The sequence below is a fragment of the Paramormyrops kingsleyae genome, chromosome 5 (assembly GCF_048594095.1).
Source record: "Paramormyrops kingsleyae isolate MSU_618 chromosome 5, PKINGS_0.4, whole genome shotgun sequence".
NCBI classification, from domain to species: Eukaryota; Metazoa; Chordata; class Actinopteri; order Osteoglossiformes; family Mormyridae; genus Paramormyrops; species Paramormyrops kingsleyae.
The window spans coordinates 4,565,298-4,583,337 of NC_132801.1; the positions used below are offsets into that span (position 1 = coordinate 4,565,298).

Consider the following 18,040-nt stretch of genomic DNA (forward strand, 5'->3'; position numbering starts at 1 on the left):
ACATATTTTTGGCCTGATATTAGTAAAGCATGACAGTGGCGTGAGGGATGTCTAGGTGTGTCTGTCCTTAATGAGGACAGAGATTTCTGTGTGTTAGTCTGAGTAAAGGTGGGGGGAGTGGCTGGGATAGAGCCTGTTTACTGTGGTTACTCTGTATGTATTTGTAAACAATATTTCCCAGGCAGGTTTTTTTTGTCCCATCACGTACATGCATGCCACAGTAGGATATAGGATAAGTAAAACGCCATACCTAGTACCAGAACCTTCTACGAATATACAACGGCGAATAAAACTGAATAGGATGTTATGAGGCAAGGTTCCCTGACATGACTTTACGGAGAGGAGACTTAGTACTGAGTCTTTAATGTGTATGTATAAATACTGTGGTGGACTGGAAACGCACCAAACGAACCAAAATGAAGAAGAGAAATGGGATCCCAAAAATTTCCAAACCACATATACAAGGTCTGACAGAGCCACCTTATAAACCCTAACAGGCCAGTGTGTGCTTCGGTGGGTTAGGATGCAGTACCTGTCAGTCGAATCCTGGTTCGAATCCTGCAGTTGGCAGAGTGATGTCACCCTGAACAGGCTCCTTAACTCCCAATTGCTTCAGGAACTGGCTGACCGTCTTTGGATAACCGTGTGCTATATATGCAAAATGTCCAGAAAATAAATGAAAAGTCTAATTAACTTCACATAGGGTTCAATACTTAAGTTCAGTGACAGATCAGCAACATAGTACCACCTAAATGTGACTTACTGCCATTATTCTGGCTCTTCTACTTGGATACATCTCCAAGTTGTGGACTGAAAAGGGGATAAGTTGTCATGGTCACAAAAAAATGCTAATTTTCAATTTGACACACAACCCAGTAATGCAGTTATATGTTTGCTAATGCCTTCTGGCTTTCTGAAGGGTAAAGGTTGCCTTTACTCTGGCATTTAAGCGCTATTCCCCTCAAAGCACTGTGGTAATGCTGTGACCCTCCCATTCACACGCGCCATTTTCTGCCAAACAACACAAAGCCACAGATCTCAGGAGAGCTGGGGGGGCGGAGGGAACATCTGTACGCCTATTCCGTCTTATTCCCGGCCAATACCGTGACAATGTCTTTGGCCTAAAAGATGTGATAAGCATGGTTAGTCCTGTTGGCCTGAGTTAGTGGGTAATCTGGGACAAGCCAACTTATTGTAACATTTGTCATTTTACCAGCTCCTGAAGCAGGTATGTGGCCCAGTTCTTTCAGCCCCCACACAACAACAAAATTTATCTCCTCCATCCCGTCGCCAAGTTTACCACCTTTGTCATTTAATTATGCCGCCTTCTAAAAATTCCCTTTGTTTGCCATTATTAAATATTATTAATATTGTTTATGGGCTATTATTTATTTGTATTTAGAATCTTATCTGATATCTAATATATTACAAAATATTATATGTAAGTGACCTTATCTCATGTTTAAACATTTAATACACATATTAGTAGACCTATTTGGGTCTAGGTTAAAATGCACTGTTTTGTTATGCAGTCAGACAAAGAAATTATGGCGATAGACACTTACTGATCCCCTGGCGGGAAATCTCCTCAGTCCAGCGACAAGAATATATAGATTAAAAAATGGTAAAACAGAATAAATAAGATCAGGAATGTATACATTGCATAAAGAATCTGCAGTATACACTGTGTTTACAGTACATAAGCAAGAGATATACGAATGGAAGGTATATAACAAATAAAAGCAAACGGTACAAACAGACCATACAAGTCAACTGGCAAAAAAATGCGGGCAATGTACAGAACTCACAGAAAGTCTTAGGACGTTTGCTTATTTCAGTACAAATATAGCAAATTTATTGATTTTAAAACAAAATCATTATTTTATTCTTTTGTTTACAAAAAAAATATTACATTAGAAACAATCAGTAGTTTTAAGTAAAACATTATTTTCAAGTAGTAATAAATTGAAACCCACATTACAGTTCTTGCAGTGTCAATGGCTGCTTTTTAATTAGAAACACCATTGCAATAACATAAAATACTAAACATTAGTGTTTACTGTCCATTTGGGAGCCGATGCAATTGCAAATAATAACAAAATGGGTAAGAAAAGAACTGAATGGGTCACTTAAAAGAAAAGAACTTAAAACACTTAAAAGAAAATGTCTGTGAAAGATATGTGCAGATGTTAAACATTGTTTGTCAATGGACTTGTTATGAAACCAGTAAAGTTGCAACATTGTTACAGAATTAAGCAAGCGTCCCAACACTTTCTATGAGCGCCGTATGTAACAGTGCAATGTACACTGGTAATATGATGCCAACAGGCAGCAATGATGTGAACAGAAGACAAATATCCAGGGTGGGGTGCAGATACAGTTAGTAATACAGATGGAGGGTTTGTGAAATTCCTTCTAACTGGCTGGTGTCTGAGCTGCTGGAAGAGGGGGCAGCGAATAGCTGAATGCCTCTGGGTGCAAAACAGCGTGTGAAACGTATGCGTTTGCACCCTGGGGAGCTGAGCTTAAGGCTGAACGGGCCTCTCATCTCAGTGAGAGTAGTTTGGATACCACCCTTCTGGGTGTGTCCACCCTCAGCCCTGTGATAGAGCTGGCTTTCTAAATCAACTTGTCCAGCCTTCCTGCAAACAGCAGCAAAGAACAGATTGGAAGAACATGTGCAGCAGTTTGCTGCACACACCAAAGAACTTGAGTCTCCTCAGGAAGAACAGTTTACTCTACCCTTACTCTACCCTTTCCTGTAGAGTCCATCTGTGCTGTTGCTCCAGTCCGGTCTGTTGCTGATGTGCAAACTTCAAAGTACTTATGGCACTGAACCATCTCCACAGTCTCACCCTGGATGATGAGAGCCGTCAGTGGTTCCCCGATTCGCCTGAAGTACACGATCAACTTCTTGATCTTACTGACATTAAGCTAGGCGTTTCTTCTTCCAATGAAGCTCTCCACCAGACTTCTCTACTCCTCTTCCCTCCCTTCACTGATGCATCCCCCAACTGAAGAACTTATGGAGGTGGCATGAGCCAAGTTGCATTGGAAGTCTGTGGTATAGAGGGTGAGCAGAAACAGGTAGGGGCACTGTACCTTGGGGTGCTCCTGTGCAGTACAGTACCACATCAAATGTGCAGTTATGGGGCAGACAATCTGAGGTCTGCACGTGAGATTGTCATCCAGGCTATCAAGCCATCATCCAGCGACATCCTTCTGAAGGTCTCACCCTGCACACGGGTCTGGATGGCATTAAACACACTGGGCAAATCAAGAAAGACTCTCCCAATGTTGCCTTGCTTGTTCAGATTTGACTATGCTCCATGGAGTAGGTACAGGGCTTTCTCCTACACTAGGGATGGCCAATCTTATCCGCAAAGAGCCGCTGTGTGTGGGTTTTTCGCTGCAACTCCCTAATTAGATTACTAATTAGAGGACTGATTGGCTGAAGAGTCCTCACACCTGGGTTTGAACAGCTGACCAGACAGTTATCCCAAAAACCTGCACACACACCGGCCCTTTGCGGATAAGAGTGGCCACCCCTGGCCCTTTGCAGATAAGAGTGGCCACCCCTGGCCCTTTGCGGATAAGAGTGGCCACCCCTGTCCTACACCACATGGGGTCTGAGGTTTTTCAGAAACACCCTTTCAAAGGCTTTCATACTATGCCCATCTTAACTAGCTGTCTGTGAAGACGTCATAAACATAGTGTCTTATGTTTCCATATAAGCTAAGATGTTTATCCTGCTAGACAGGGTTACCTGCTTTCATGTCTTTTTTCCAAGTTGCTATTCTAATAATGTGGGCAGTGTTTGAGATTATCGTTCAGACAAAGAATTACCTATAATACAATACACTTCATTTCTGTGTATTTTTTTTGTGTACAGGGTTAATGTACAGATGAGACCAGGACATACAAAACTATGTTATTCCTGAAATGCAAACTCTTGGGAACAACAAAGAGCTAAGGATCATTTATACACAGATGACGGTACTATATTTTCTCCCACATCTGTGGGTTTGTCTGACCATAATTCAGTTACAGTTGCCTACCGTGTAATACAGATGACAACAGGTCGTTGAAAAGGAAAACTACAGGTGATTTATGTCTATAGATGGCGGTACTTTCATTTTTAACCAGCATTTGTAGGTCGGTTTTTTTCTCCTTTCAGTATGAGGTAAAGATTGCGGTGGACTATAACCAAAATAACTTACACTTCAGCCACCTGATAATTCCAGACATATGTTATGCAGTTATATTTGTGAAACCGAAACTTCTTCACTAATACCTTTGTTCTTTTCTCTTTTTTTGCTTAACATCGCCTTTGGATGTCGCATTCCAGCGAGTCCAGCTCCGTCTTTACAAATCCAGACCAGGAAACAGCGCAGCCCCGCTGGCTTTCAAACTGTCAGACTCCGGAGGAAGCGGGTAAAACGTAAACAATAAGGCAACTCCGCGCATGGTTTCTGTAGTTAGGAATTGGGTATTTTCTTTTCTTTTGTTGGACATCGCACTTTTATTAGTGCAAAAAGTTAATTAACTGCTTCTGTATTATCAGCCATAGACTATAGCCTAGGCAGAGTGTTGACCGCTGGTTATTTTTGGCTAGCCTCCTGCTGTTAGTTAGCTTTACGGCTAGCGGAGCGCCTCACAGACGGATCGGTGTGGTTTTGTTATGTTTACGCTGAATTACGCTTGACTATAGAGCCACTTATCAAACATGACAGACGGAGAAAGCTTATAACTATTTAGCCATGTAGTGCCTAGTTAGTTAGCCAAATAGCTAAATATCTATATTTATTGATATTTTTATGTGGATGATGTTTTATTTTAAAGGAGATACTGAAAACGTATGGCGTAAAGGCAATATCAGGAAGGGCCGAGTGGGCAGCTAGTAGGCTAACTGCGTTAGCTAAGCTAAGCGCGTGGAATGGAGGAGTATGAGACATTCGCGAGGCACCGCTTGGCGCTGCTGGTGGAGGCGGCCGGCGAGCGGGGCATCGCGCGCTCCGCCGGGCGGCCGGTAGGCGGCGGTTCCTCTTGCATCAGGTTTCACGGCGTCGCCGTCCTTCCGCCTCTGGTACGTATTACGGCGGGCCTGCCAGCTCGCGCGCATCTGCCGGCACTCAGCGCTTACACGAGACATCTTAGGGCATATCCATATGACTCAATTATAACCCGAAATTAGCTACATCAAAAGCGTTCGCATAGTTTGCAAACCGGCTATTGATAAGGTAATACATGCATGTAAGCGCGTGTGCATATGTGTGCAGAGTTATCTCGAACCTAAACTCTCACGACAGCCAGCTGACCAAAGCTGGAAACCACAGCCACCAAACGCCGTTAAGTTTAAATTTCAAGACTTAATTATTTTCAGTTGCTGACTGATTTCCAGATCGTTTCCTTTTTCTTTGGGAGGAATATAGTCATTAAGATTAACCTTGTTTGTTCCCATAAAGATTTTGTATACCACTCTCTTAACCTCACACCCCCCAGCTCCACAGTAAAGGTGTTCAGCAACTCCATGCTGTCACATCCATGAGGTCTTTGCTGGACATAGTTATACCTTTTCTGAGGTCCAGTGGTGGTCTTGTATTGGCTGCCCATCGATGGGTCATTGTGTGGTCTGTTTGCCCCTGTATTGTTTCTTTAGCTCACCGAGCAGCAGAGGGAGCTAATGCGGGGGTACAGAGGGGAAGCCGCAAGGCTGCAGAGACAGAGGGGTGAAGCACAACCGGACTCCAGGGTGTCCCAGGTGCAGACCCTCCTCGACAGTGTGCAGGTAGATGGCTTTACCACACCTGTCAGCTTGATGGATCGCTGACTGCTTGTCTTAATGTTGTGCTTTGGGTGTGATACCTTTATGGTGCTTCTTCCATCAGCTGAGGATGGCACTAACACTTCAGGAGTTCATTCAAAATGAGCCAGACGTTGTTGGGACAGGAAGAGCCACCTGGGATTTTCCTCCGCCTTTGTGTTCCACGGCTAAACCGGTGCATGATGGGAAACGGGATGAGTTCTCATTTCATCATCTGACATCCATTTCTTCCGTGACTCTGGATGCTGCCGACAGTCCAGACCTTACCGACAGGATGTCTCTGGTCCCTGACACCCGCTGTGCGCTTGTGCACGGTTCTGACGTACATCAGACCGCAGAGACTCGGTGCCAAACCGGCCAGCACTCTCTGTCATCTGGTTACATCACTTCCGACAATACGGAAGCCGCCAGCCATACGGCTGCTGCAATGGAGGCTGTCCAACTAAGCAAGGAGGGACGTCAGGCAGGGAGCCGGGAGAGTTTCATCCCGCTTGACACTGACTGCTTGGCTGAAGGCACAGGAACAGTGAAAGAGTTTGCACTGGCATCTGAGGTCAATCTGGACACTGCTCGTTCTGGACCAGAAGACCCTGGTGTGTGCGAGGTGCCGTATCGTATGAGCCTTCAGAATCTTTTGAAGCAGTCCCAAGAGTACCGGCAGCGGCAGCGGCTGCTGAGGATGGCAAAGAATCGGTCCCAGGAGACGGACGAGGCCCAGAACCTTTCTGACAAAGAGAACAATGAGGTCCCCCTAGTGGAGAAAAATGAGCTCAGGAAAAGTAAAGAGAGAAGAGCCAATCATGCCAAAGTTCGATTTTCACAGTTTGACCCATTTTCTGTAAGTGTGGCGGAACAGCCACCGGTCCAGACTCTGTCAGAAACCCCAGAGGTCCAGTCCTCTGTTGGGACAAACCTGGAAAGCAGTGAAAAGGTGTTTGATTGCGGACGAGTGAATGTCCCCAAAAATATGGGAGTGGCCACCCTTTCTGCAGTTTCTGCTCTGTCTTCGGAGTCACCTGAACCTGACGACTTAGTCGGAGATAATCTGACGCGGTCTATGGCCAGGGATGATCCAGCAAGTGATCAATCAAAGCCCCTCCCCACTACGTCCTCCTCCGCAGAGCCCTGTGGTCTCGGTGAGGGGCCAAAGATTGATGGCACCGTGCCAAATCAAGTGCCAACCAGTAAGAAGTTTACAACATTTCCAACTCCCCAGCTGTGCTTGAGTCCTGTCCATTGTGGAAAGGGCCGAGGTCCCATTGCTCACACCACCCTGAGTGTCAGTGACAACGCTGGGCTGTCGCGTCACACAAAAGATGGTGTGAACCAGGCTGTGCAGATCAGCCAGCTGGAGATGAATCTGTCCCGCCTGCAGGCCCTCATCACTGACTTGGAGTCCACCCTGGATGAAGGTTCGACTTGCCAAACATGGGCTAATGGGAGCCACCTCACGGGTGAGCGGGCGGTACCGCCCAGGGACCTGCTGGGCCTGACCGAGCATCGGCAGCCCAAACGTCAGATCACATCCATCTCCCAGAAGATGCGAGTGCCGGAGATGTTCCGGGACGCTGTGGCGGTGCCACGTAGGAGTCCCGTCCTGGCCGACACTAGCAACCGGCCCCTGCCGGACAACTCCCGCTTCCCAAGCGATCGGTCATACGACGTGGAAACGCCGTCCAACCTGTGGCAGTGGGGTGAGGAGACGGGGGCGCGGACACAGAACCAGGGCTCGCCTGCGGGCCAAGGTCCGGGGACGCGAGCCAAACGCAGACTCCTCATGTGCACCGCGGAAACGAAGTCCCCCAGGACACCGCCGGCGTCACACAGCGCAGCTTGGGGAGGGCCGCGTTCCAGCACCCCCAAAGGTAACAAGCCCACGGTGTGCACCTAACTCTGGCCTGCAGGACATGCGTAGGAGGCTGCCTTAGAACACTGTACTCATCCTGTTTTGGAAGTTACACGCAAATACCTCCATATTGTGTCACCCCCTGATGAGCAGACTTGTCTTGCAAGCAAGCAAAGATTTTTCCAGCTGGATAAAGAGCCTTGTGTGTGGGTGTGTGGGGCCTGTTCTTCTCCGGGGAAGTTCACCCTGTGTGTTTGGGCGTCTTCGCAGTGAGGACCGGTACTTCGGCACGGTTCCTGCCGAAGGAGACCCAGCTGCTTGTGGAGGCCCCAATTAAGGAGCAGGAGAGGGAGCAGCTGCAGGTGAGAGACGGGGGCGGGGCGGCACCTGGGCCAGGGGTCGCGGCCACAAAACCAGAGCGGAGCTCCCTGCTTCGTTCCCATTGGGCCTGCAGCCGTGACCAGGCGGAGATTAAAGGGACCTGTGATGTAAAAGGGGGAATCGGGCTGCTGACCTCCTTGGATTCAGCAATCGGCGAAGCAGCATGAACCTCGCATGATTGGTTTAATTAGCTGTAGTGCTTTGATGTTGTTTGTTTTATGAGTCTTGAAGAAGCCATAGTGTTAAACTACAACACTATAGGCTAAGTGAACCTACACTGACTCATTCTCCCAAGGGCGCCCTACTGGCGTATGTTACTCCTTGAGTCGTACTTGTGGTAATGTTCCTGCGCCATTAATTATAGCCTCTAATATATGCAGCTAACAAAGCTATAATTAACAGAAGTTGTTTTATAAACGGAGGCTCTTTCCCCCCTTGTTGCCATCGACGCGTCAGGAGTCTGGCCCTGATGTGGACTTGGCGTTGCCATACTAGGCAGCAAAATTGACTGGGAGAATGAGCGTGTAATTTGTTTAATTCGTGAGTGTCTGCGTTAAGTCTTTCGGCTTGCCCTCCCCCATCACCAAACAGAGGATCGGCGCCCGCTTCCAGTGCCTCCGGCATCTGTCTCCACGATGGGGGGGGTGTGCCGACCTCTGGGCCCCCGGGTGTCCCTGTCCTCGGGTCCCCCGCAGTGCATGATTTGGGTTCACATGTATTTTTGTTCCCTTGTCGTTTTACTTGTTTTCCTGTTTTTCTTCTTTCTCTTAAATAAGTGTGTGTGTTCTGCTCTCTCCCATTGTCTGGGTTAACAGCTCTAATTAGGTCTGTCTCTTTTGCCCTAAAAATGCTGCCAGTGTACTGGAGAGATAAGCGGGAACTCGTAGGCGGCCTGGTCCTCTGACCCGCTGGGCACATCGATTGGGGCATATTGAGTGTCTAACAGGGGGAGGATGAGTAACCTTGTCATAGACATTTCCTCTCCACCGCCGCAGAGCGACGAGGTGGGAGGGGCGTGGCTTTGAAACCCGCTGTGGCTGATACTGGCAGCTTATTTTATTGGTAATGATTGGTTTAAACCTGGCAGTGATTGGCAGTCCCGCCCCCCAGGTTTCTAAGCCTTGTTTTTCCCTATAACCACACTGTGTTTAAGGGCAGTGGGTGGGGCTTGATGCCTCGCGATCAGGGCTGCTGCCCCAGCTGTCTCTCACTCCTGCCGTGCACATGGCACCAGACCAGTCTGACTCGTCTTTTCCTGCCCCACAGATATCCTGCCGCCTCAGCTCTCCTTGGCGCCCCCTTGTGGCCGCAGCCGTCAAGGGCTACCTCGCTCGGCGGCTGCTGCGCACGGAGCACGTCGCCCGGCTGGTGCGCACCGTCAAGGTGACCTTGTGTGACCTCGGCGGCGCCGTGCCGGCTGCCAGGGATATGAGCGCAACTCAGCCCCATTTACATTTTTATTGCCTGTCGCCGGTGCTATTAATCTGCGCTACTAATTTCCCTGCGCGGATGATGAAGCGCATGTAATGATTGGCTGCTGGATTGACCGATAAACCGTGCCAGGTTCCTAGTTATCTTTGTGTCTGCCTAATTTAGCTTTCGCATTTGACAGCGATGTCATCATCAGCTCCCGCGGCCCTTTTGGGAAAAGGCTTTTTTTTTTTATTTTTTAAAACGCACTCTGTGCCTCGTCACTTTGGCAGTAATGGCCACTCCGGCGGATTTACTGAAATCTCCCGAATCCACCACAGGACTCTCGGCACTTCCTGTTGGCGTTCCAGCCCCGGACAGCAGAAACAGAGGAGTTTGATAGCGAACAGGACCTGGAGTTACAGAAGCGGGTCTTACTGCAGGTACCACAGCCCCCCCCCCCTCCCCCTTTCTGTAATACCCCCGATTTCCTGGTCAAGGTGTGACTCACGGTAAAGCGGCACCAAACCTGACTTGGTTACAGCCACACCAGAGGTACGAGTCAGCAGTTGTCGAGCCACAGGCCGGATGGGGTTGCGTGCTGGAGGCCGGCGTGTGGCTCAGCGGGTGAGGACGCTGTGTCTTTGGTCGGAAGGTCGCTGGTTCAAATCCCAGCATCAGCACATTTATTTCACATTTGGGCCCCTGAACGAGGCCCTTATCCTCCTTTTGCTCCAGCGGCTGTCTGACCCTGCTTTGGATAAAAGCATTTGCTAAATAAATGTAAATTCCAGTGATTTCCAGCGATGTCACTCAGAGACGAATGAAATGGTCAGCTGTGGCTGTCAGGACTGGGGCTGTGATCCGCTGCTCTGTGCTGCGTGGAGTCGCTGGTGTGCTGTATTACACAAATGCACTAAGATGTAATAATAAGTTTATTATGACAAAATGAATCTGTCCCTCCTCCTCCCCAGCTGCGCTCCGCTCGCTATGAGATCTACGACGTCTTCTTCAGCTCCTCAGCAGCGGAGCGGATGCAGATCATCTCCTGGGATCGGGCGCTGGTCTGGGAGAGGGAGCTGAGACGTCGGGTAAAGCACTGGGGATCGGGGGGTGGGAGGGGGATGGGTCTCGCTCGCGTCCTGGATCTCTGACAGCTCTCCAATTGAAAACTTTGCACTGAAATAATGATGAATAAATGTATGTTTCTGGGTGGCTGCATTTATCTTTTCCACCACTAGGTGGTACCAGAAACCCACTTTTAAGTTGCTAAGCAGAGGTTTTCATCCAAAAACATACATTCAGGTTCCCCTAGAAGTCTTTGTCCATAATGCCAGTGCTGCTCACACTTCCCCGGCAGCTTCAAGCTCCCTGGTGGCTATCTGGGAAATGCCCAGTGTTCCGGAAGCTTCTCTGCTCCGTTCATGCCTTTAATTCGGTTACTACTGTTGTGCTAAATCAGTGACATTCCCTTTGGCCTTTAAGGAAAATGGACAAGAGCGTGGTAAAGGAGGGGCCTCCCTGTCTGCGGCTACCAGGAGGTCCCTGGAGAGGAGGAGGAGCTCAGCGTGAGTGTAGTTCGGTCTTTTGGTAAAACCAGCAGCAGGCAGGATTTTATTTCTCTACATCTTTGTCAGTGTGAGCGCATTTTCCCGCAGCCTGCCTCGTTAATCATGGCTCTGTGGGGCAAACTTAGTGCTCTGCTGTCCTCCTCTGTGAGCAGAAACGATTTGGAGTGGTTTGCTGTCCCAGCTGGAGATCGATCATCAGCTGCGTGGCAGAAAGTAACACGTTATAATGCACGGGACATTCGTCACCGTCTGACTGCTCTGTAGCCTGGGACTGAGGCTCCAGGCTCCAAGCTGGTCCTCTTTTAGTTAAGGGCATCGACTCACAACCTACATTTTCCATTTCAGTTCCCGGGGGCAGCCTGCTCTAGTAGCCTTTAGCGTGACACTTAATCTGCCTGACTGCAGTGGAATGGCCAGCTGTATAAATATGTAAAGTTAAAAACTCCCGAACTTCACGTTCATTCCCCACAGGCTACACAAAATGGCAGTCGAGAGACCGCGGCTGGCTGGTGTGAAGGCTGGCTGCAGACGGGCCTCTCAGCGCCCCAGGCCACGGTGAACCTGCAGCCGTCTGGCTGAAAGTGCAGCAGGACATGCTAATATGCTAGTTTTGGTGTCCCCAGCAGGGGGCGCCATGACCTCTCGTGCCACAGCTGACCGTGACAAACAGTGACTCCAAGCCACATTATTAATCATATGGGCTTCATTTATTTTACTATTTTTAACTTTTTGTTACTTTTTAAAAAATGCGCTTTCTAAAATGTTTTTGTGTGTATATTAATGTATTAGTAGTTTTTTTTCATCTGTTGCAAAAATTGGAACCTTTCTAATATATGACGGATAAATTATTTTCTGCATTTACTTTTTAATATTTTTTTTATATTTAAGTGTTCAGTAATAAAACTTTGTCTTTATATTGTGTGTGTGTGCTTTAGTTTCTTTCTGTATGCGGTAATGAAGCCCAGTGATCAGGAATTCACATTTACTCAAAGCTAACTTTTCACTGGAGTAGCTGAAAGAGAAACATTTTCATGTTTTGACCTTTGCTGGGCTCCGGTCAGGATCACTGTCAGGTGGGTGTCCAGGTCAGGGGTACAGCTGTGGGTGTCCTGAGACTGCAGTTTGGACCACATTCCTCAGATTAACTAAAGCAGCATGAGTACTGCTTGGCCTGTGCACTTCTAGTGTCTAGAGTAATCGATGAGTGCGAAAGTACTTAAACTTCCACTCAATTACCATTTTCTGCTTACCCATAAATCCACAGCAACCTCATTGTTTCATGCGCAGCCCGCTTGTATTTCAGAATGATTTAAAGAAAAATAACTAGCACGATGAACCTATTCATGTTTGAATCACGAAATGGATCCTTCCATAGTACCACTGCGGTGTGAAATCAACCGGAATCAATCCTGTTCAATATCTGCAGGTGAGAAGTGTCGCGCTCCTTGTAACAATAACAAAACACAACAAAAGAGCCCAACCAACTTCATCACTTCCGAACAATACAGGAAAAGGAAGAATAGACACCTAATCAGAGACCAGACAACGATGTTCTGCCCCTGGAAGAAGTTTCTAAACGTCAGTCCTGCCAGACACCGAATTAGCTTAATTTCGCCGCGCACGCGAGGAAGGACAGCGTGACCGCGCCGATTCAGATCGATAGGGGGCACTGTCTGTCCAAATGCAGGGAGGCCTCGCGTCTGCGCACAAGCCAGCGCACCGATTCACAGCCACCAGAGGGCGCCGTTCGAACAGACAGCGGCACTGCGGCTGCGCGTACGCCGGTGCGCGGTGCTCGTCGGTCCCCAAACAGGAAGAATGGAGGACTCGTCGTCTGCGGGGAGCAGCTTCTCGTCCAGAGCCAAGAGGAAGGCGCAGGAGAGGGCTAAGATCCTGCAACGGGAGGACCAGCGGAGGACGCTGAAGCTGGTGAGGTCGGGGAGCGGGGCACCGGCGCCGGGGCGGCGTGTTTTAAGGCGATCATCCACAGCTCCTTTTATGATCTGCGTCGCGGGTCTCCTTCCCGTGGAGTATATTACTGCTAAAAATAAAGTAGAGGTTTCATCGGGGTAACACTGCAGTGTCTCAGTACGGCAGACGGCGCTGATACTGGGCCAAATGGAAAGCAAGTGGGACCTGTACTTCCACTCAATCATGTTAATTAAGCAGCTAGAGCAGTGCTGAATAGGGCAGTGTCTGTCTCTCTGTCGGTATCCCTGTCTGTCTCTCTGTCGGTATCCCTGTCTGTCTCTCTGTCGGTATCCCTGTCTGTCTCTCTGTCGGTATCCCTGTCTGTCTCTCTGTCGGTATCCCTGTCTGTCTGTCTGTGTCTTTCTGCCTGTACCTTTGTCACTTTCTGTCTGTGTCCCTGTGTCACTATGTCCCTGTGCCCCTGTCTGTTTCCATACCTGTCTGTGTCCTTGTATGTCTCTGTCCCTGTCTGTGTCCCTGACATTGTCTGTCTCTGTCTTTGTCTTTGACGCTTTGTCTGTGTCTGTCTCTGTCCCTGTCTGTGTCCCTGACACTCTGTCTGTGTCTGTCCCTGTCTGTGTCTCTGTCCATCTGTCTGTTTCTGTGTGTCTCTCTCTGTTTCTGTCCCTGTTTGTCTGCCTGTGTCCCTGACTCTCCATCTGTGTCTGTCTGCATCCCTGTGTGTCTGAGTCCCTGTTTATCTCTGTGTCTTAATGTCTGTCTCTTTGTCCCTCTGCCTCCATCTGTCTGTCTGTGTCGGTATGTCTGTCTGTCTGTGTCTGTCTCCCTATCAGACCCTGGGCCAAGTTCACCCCCCTTTCCCCGTCCCCCTGTGCAGGTGTCGCGGATCCTGAAGACGTCGGAGTGGGAGCGGACGGCCGAGGATGTGGCAGAGTTGGAGAGGCACAGCGAGACTGTGCGGGAGCTGTGCAGGAGGCAGATGCGGCGGAACATCCTGAAGAGGAAGCAGGAGGAGGTCAGGAAGCCTTTCAGATGTTCAGGGATGGTAAAACAGAAGCTGTACCCCCTGGCCCTTGCGTCTGTCAAGCATGGTCACTTTGGGGTCGTCCCTTCAGGTATTTGACGGCATGGACGACCTGCAGCGGAAAGTGGCACAGCTGGCGGTGGCGGTCCGCGGCGCCAGGAACCTCATCGTGTACACAGGAGCGGGCATTAGCACGGTATTGTCCATGATTCCATAAGAACCGTCCAGTCAGAACTGTCTGATGGAAGATGCTGATGCGGTTTTCCTGTGTGTGGCAGGCGGCCTCAATCCCCGACTACCGAGGCCCAAACGGCGTGTGGACTCAGCTGCAGAAAGGCCAATCAGTGAGGTAAGTGGGGCCGGACTCGCCGTCCTGGCAGCGGGTCAGAACACGGGCTCCCAGGCGTGACCCAACTGCCGCCTTTCCCCGGGCAGCACGTCGGACCTGAGCGAGGCAGAGCCCACACTGACACACATGGCCATCCGGATGCTGCACGAGGAGAAGCTGGTGAGCACACGTGATTGGCTGGCTAAGTGTTCCGTCATGGAGGTGGAGCCCCTTTGGGACACGCCCACTTTTGGAAGTTTGGAACATTCTGTTTCAGTACGGTGAATGCTAGTGGACGAGTCGCTGTGGGAGATTTGAAACTCGTCCGAGACTTTGACGTTGTTATGGATCTGTTTGGATATGCTTCTCAGGGATTTAGGCATGTTGTGTGTATTTTGTGTGTATTTTGCGTGCGTGTGTCTCAGGTGCAGCATGTGGTGTCTCAAAACTGCGACGGGCTGCACCTGCGCAGCGGACTGCCGAGACGCGTCCTGTCTGAGCTCCACGGCAACATGTTCATCGAGGTGAGTGGCCCCTGCCGTCCGGCTCTCTGCGCTTTTTGCCGTCTCCTGCTGCCATAGTGAGCACCGCGGTCACCTCCCGGCAGGTTACCATGGTGCGGGAGGCCGTACGGCACCAGGGCTCATTTCTGACCCGTTTCGTAACAAGACCAGAGGAATCGCTTTTCATTGCTGCCTTCCACCGTGCGCTGCAGACTTCTGCAGCTAATCTGTAATATTAAATATTTAAAAAATCTGTTATAGTGAAATGCTTTGGCACCTGTCCCCTTTCTCCTGCCCACTACTGCTTGGGACAAGCTGCAGTCTCAATGCGCCCCTGCACACTATAGTGGATGGATGGATTGTTCAGGAGCAGAGAAAAGATGGATTCCGTTTGTTCCCACCATCCTTTACATCCTCATCCGTTTCTGCAGTCGCACTATTATTCTGCACCACACAGTGTCTGCTTTCCGTCAGGAAAAGTCCAATGAGCAGTGACTTTTAAATGTGCGTTTATTCCACAAACCCCCACTTCCTCTCATTGCCATCGTGTGTCATTAAACGCTCTCGGTGCATGTGTACGGTCGCCATGGTTACCCGCGTCTGCTCTCCCCCGCCGCAGGTGTGCACCTCCTGCTCCCCGGCGCGGGAGTGGGTCCGGCTGTTCGACGTGACGGAGCGGACCGCTCTGCACCGGCACGGCACGGCCAGGCTCTGCGGGCACTGCGGAGGGGAGCTGTGTGACACCATCGTGCATTTCGGGGAGCGCGGCACCCTGGAGCAGCCGCTGAACTGGGAGGGGGCCGTCAGGGCCGCCAGCGCTGCCGACGTCATCCTCTGCCTGGGCTCCAGCCTCAAGGTGGGATGCGCCACACATACCAGCCAGCAGGGGGTATGGTCCCATTAAATCCTAGGAGGGCATTCTGTTTGACCTTTGGATGTCAGTTCATTCAAAGGTCAAACAGAATACCCTTCCTAGAACTACCGTAAATGATCTGGATATTAAATATTGTGGAAAGACATAAGCTTTGGATAAAAGCTGGTGGCTTAGCTGCTGATGCATGATAGAAATAACTCAGAATGCTTTGTGTGTCATGCAGACTGGGGAGTAACGAATCAGGCCTTTCTCCCTCCGCCCCCTCCCCCGCAGGTGCTCAGGAAATACTCCTGCCTGTGGTGCATGAACAGGCCAGCCAACAGGAGGCCGAAGCTTTACATAGTCAACCTGCAGGTAGGCTTTAGTGCGCCTGAGGGTCTCCCTCACAGAGCGATGCGAAGCCATCTGTGCCCTGCATCTGTAATCCTGAGCGTCAGTGTCGCTGAGGAAACAGCAGGCACGAGACGTTCCTGTCATTCATCTTTTTTCTGTCATGGATACTGCCATGTTTAATTTGAAGTGCGTGTGTTTTTTTAGTGGACACCAAAGGATGACCTGGCAACCCTTAAAATCCATGGGAAGTGTGACGATGTCATGCGTCTTCTGATGGAGGAGTTGGACATCCAGGTTCCTTCCTACGTCAAGTAAGAGCCTTTGTTGTGTGTGGGTTGGTTGAGCACGACCTCCTATTTGAGGTTTGGTCTGTTTGTTTGGCAGTTTGTTGAACATTTTTTGTACAATTTATAGTTTCTTTCCTACAACAGAGCAGAAGACCCCATTTTCAGCTTGGCCACACCGCTGAGACCTGGAGAAGAAAACAGCCACACTCGTAAAGTGATATCGCCATCTACAGGGCTGGAGGAGAGAATGACAGGCACCGAGGGGCCATGTCCGGAAGCCCCCATCCAGGGTGGATGGTTCGGACGAGGTTATTCCAAGGGAAGGAAGAAGAAGAAAACAACAGCCTGAATGAGCCAGGCGTGGCAGATTTTACCAGAAAGTATTTATTGAGGATCCAGTCTCAGTTTCATGTGGTGCTAATTAACTGTCTGAAAGGACCTTTGGTTTGGTAGATGGGTAACGTTACTATTTATTGAATTTAACCTGTTTGCACCTTACTCTGTCCTCAGGTATTTAGTCAGAGCAATAAGCAACTTCACTGGGTCGATATTTCTATTCACAAAGTCAACAGTGAAAAGAAAGTGTTAAAAACATGCGATATGGCTGGTAGTTTAAATGTTTACATATCTCCAGAAGTTGGTGCAAATTAGCAGGGTGTATATATAATGTTTTACTGGGTTCTCTGTGTTTGCTTGAACAATATAAAAAGTGTTTTTTTTTTTTTAAGCTGCTGACCTATTTTGGCCTTATTCAGAAACACGGTGATGGAGTGTAAATGTCTAGTAGGGTGGTTCTGGAGGTTTGCTGTAAGACGGTGTTTCCCCAGCCAGTCCGCGGGGATCCCCAGCCAGTCCGCACCTGTGCTCCCTCCCATCCCTGTACCAGGGATTCTCAGCTCCTGATTGTTTGGTTCAGGTGCCCTCAGAGCTGTGAGGAAGTATCTGGGGATCCCCAAGGATCGGGTTCAGAACCACTGGTGTAAAAGGTCCAGACTTGTGACCCAAGCATGTGGGTCCGGAGATTTCCCATCTGCTGTTATACCTCAGAGTGTGGCATTAGGCCTGTGCTACTCTGCAGCCATGTAAATAACGGTATAACGGCATGATGTATGTTAATGTTTGCGGGTTAGGGTGTTTAAGGGTATTTAAGCATCTGATGAATGTCGTACAGTGATTTCAGGGTGATGCATTGTTAAACTCTTCAGTGTTCCTGTCCGTCTCCTGGCAAAATCGCGGACCGGTCCGGATCGCGCATACTTGCGAATGTTCCTCCGTACTCTCAGGGGATCCGGGACTGTGATGCCGGGGTTTGGCGTTTGCGAGGTCGCCCCCTGCCTGCACAGTCTCTGTCGCTAATGTTTCGGCTAATCTCGCTTACGCGGCTGCTCTTGGCATTTTGTAGACCCCATCCTGTTTGAATGGGTATTCATAATTTGGATTATTTGTATAGTCCGCAGGCACTGTGACCGGTGGATGGACAAGGACCCAGGTCTAACCTCTTAAGGTTTTTATGTGCTGATTGTAATAAAAGTCTTTGTTTTACTTTGTTTCTGGGTGCTTCCATTACAGGACGTAGTCTAACAAACTGGTGACGCTGCTTTGAACCCCAGGAAAAGCCCTGCACTACTACTTCAGTACATCAACCGCAATATTCAACAATACGTGCGAGAGCAAAATAGAGAGGAGCTGGATGAGAAAACAATTATATAAACCAGGAGGACTATTTA

At 49.3% G+C, this 18,040-nt stretch overlaps 2 protein-coding genes and 1 long non-coding RNA gene across 4 annotated transcripts; 2 read left to right on the forward strand and 1 right to left on the reverse strand.

Annotated features, from left to right (window-relative positions):
- Positions 1–546: 546 nt before the first annotated feature.
- Positions 547–4,420, reverse strand: LOC111846595 (uncharacterized). Of its 2 annotated transcripts, XR_002838910.2 has the most exons (4): positions 4,295–4,420; positions 2,929–3,059; positions 1,566–2,856; positions 547–648 (listed from the first exon to the last, which is right to left on the reverse strand). It is a non-coding gene; the product is annotated as an uncharacterized lncRNA (long non-coding RNA). The 2 variants fall into 2 exon arrangements; XR_002838909.2 differs by having other exon boundaries at positions 1,566–3,059.
- Position 4,421: 1 nt separating this feature from the next.
- cp110 (centriolar coiled-coil protein 110) lies at positions 4,422–11,946 on the forward strand. Its single transcript, XM_023816939.2, has 9 exons — positions 4,422–5,086; positions 5,660–5,788; positions 5,889–7,689; positions 7,941–8,032; positions 9,318–9,434; positions 9,803–9,904; positions 10,436–10,552; positions 10,947–11,029; positions 11,504–11,946. The coding sequence occupies exons 1-9, from the start codon at positions 4,937–4,939 to the stop codon at positions 11,589–11,591; spliced, it is 2,679 nt and encodes an 892-aa protein (XP_023672707.2). The 5' UTR covers positions 4,422–4,936; the 3' UTR covers positions 11,592–11,946.
- An 826-nt stretch (positions 11,947–12,772) lies between these two features.
- Positions 12,773–17,855, forward strand: sirt7 (sirtuin 7). The gene is made up of 10 exons (XM_023816922.2): positions 12,773–12,961; positions 13,842–13,979; positions 14,080–14,184; positions 14,267–14,337; positions 14,424–14,496; positions 14,742–14,840; positions 15,439–15,675; positions 15,967–16,047; positions 16,231–16,337; positions 16,458–17,855. Exons 1-10 carry the CDS (start codon positions 12,851–12,853, stop codon positions 16,660–16,662), a joined length of 1,227 nt encoding a protein of 408 aa, XP_023672690.1. The 5' UTR covers positions 12,773–12,850; the 3' UTR covers positions 16,663–17,855.
- Positions 17,856–18,040: the final 185 nt, after the last annotated feature.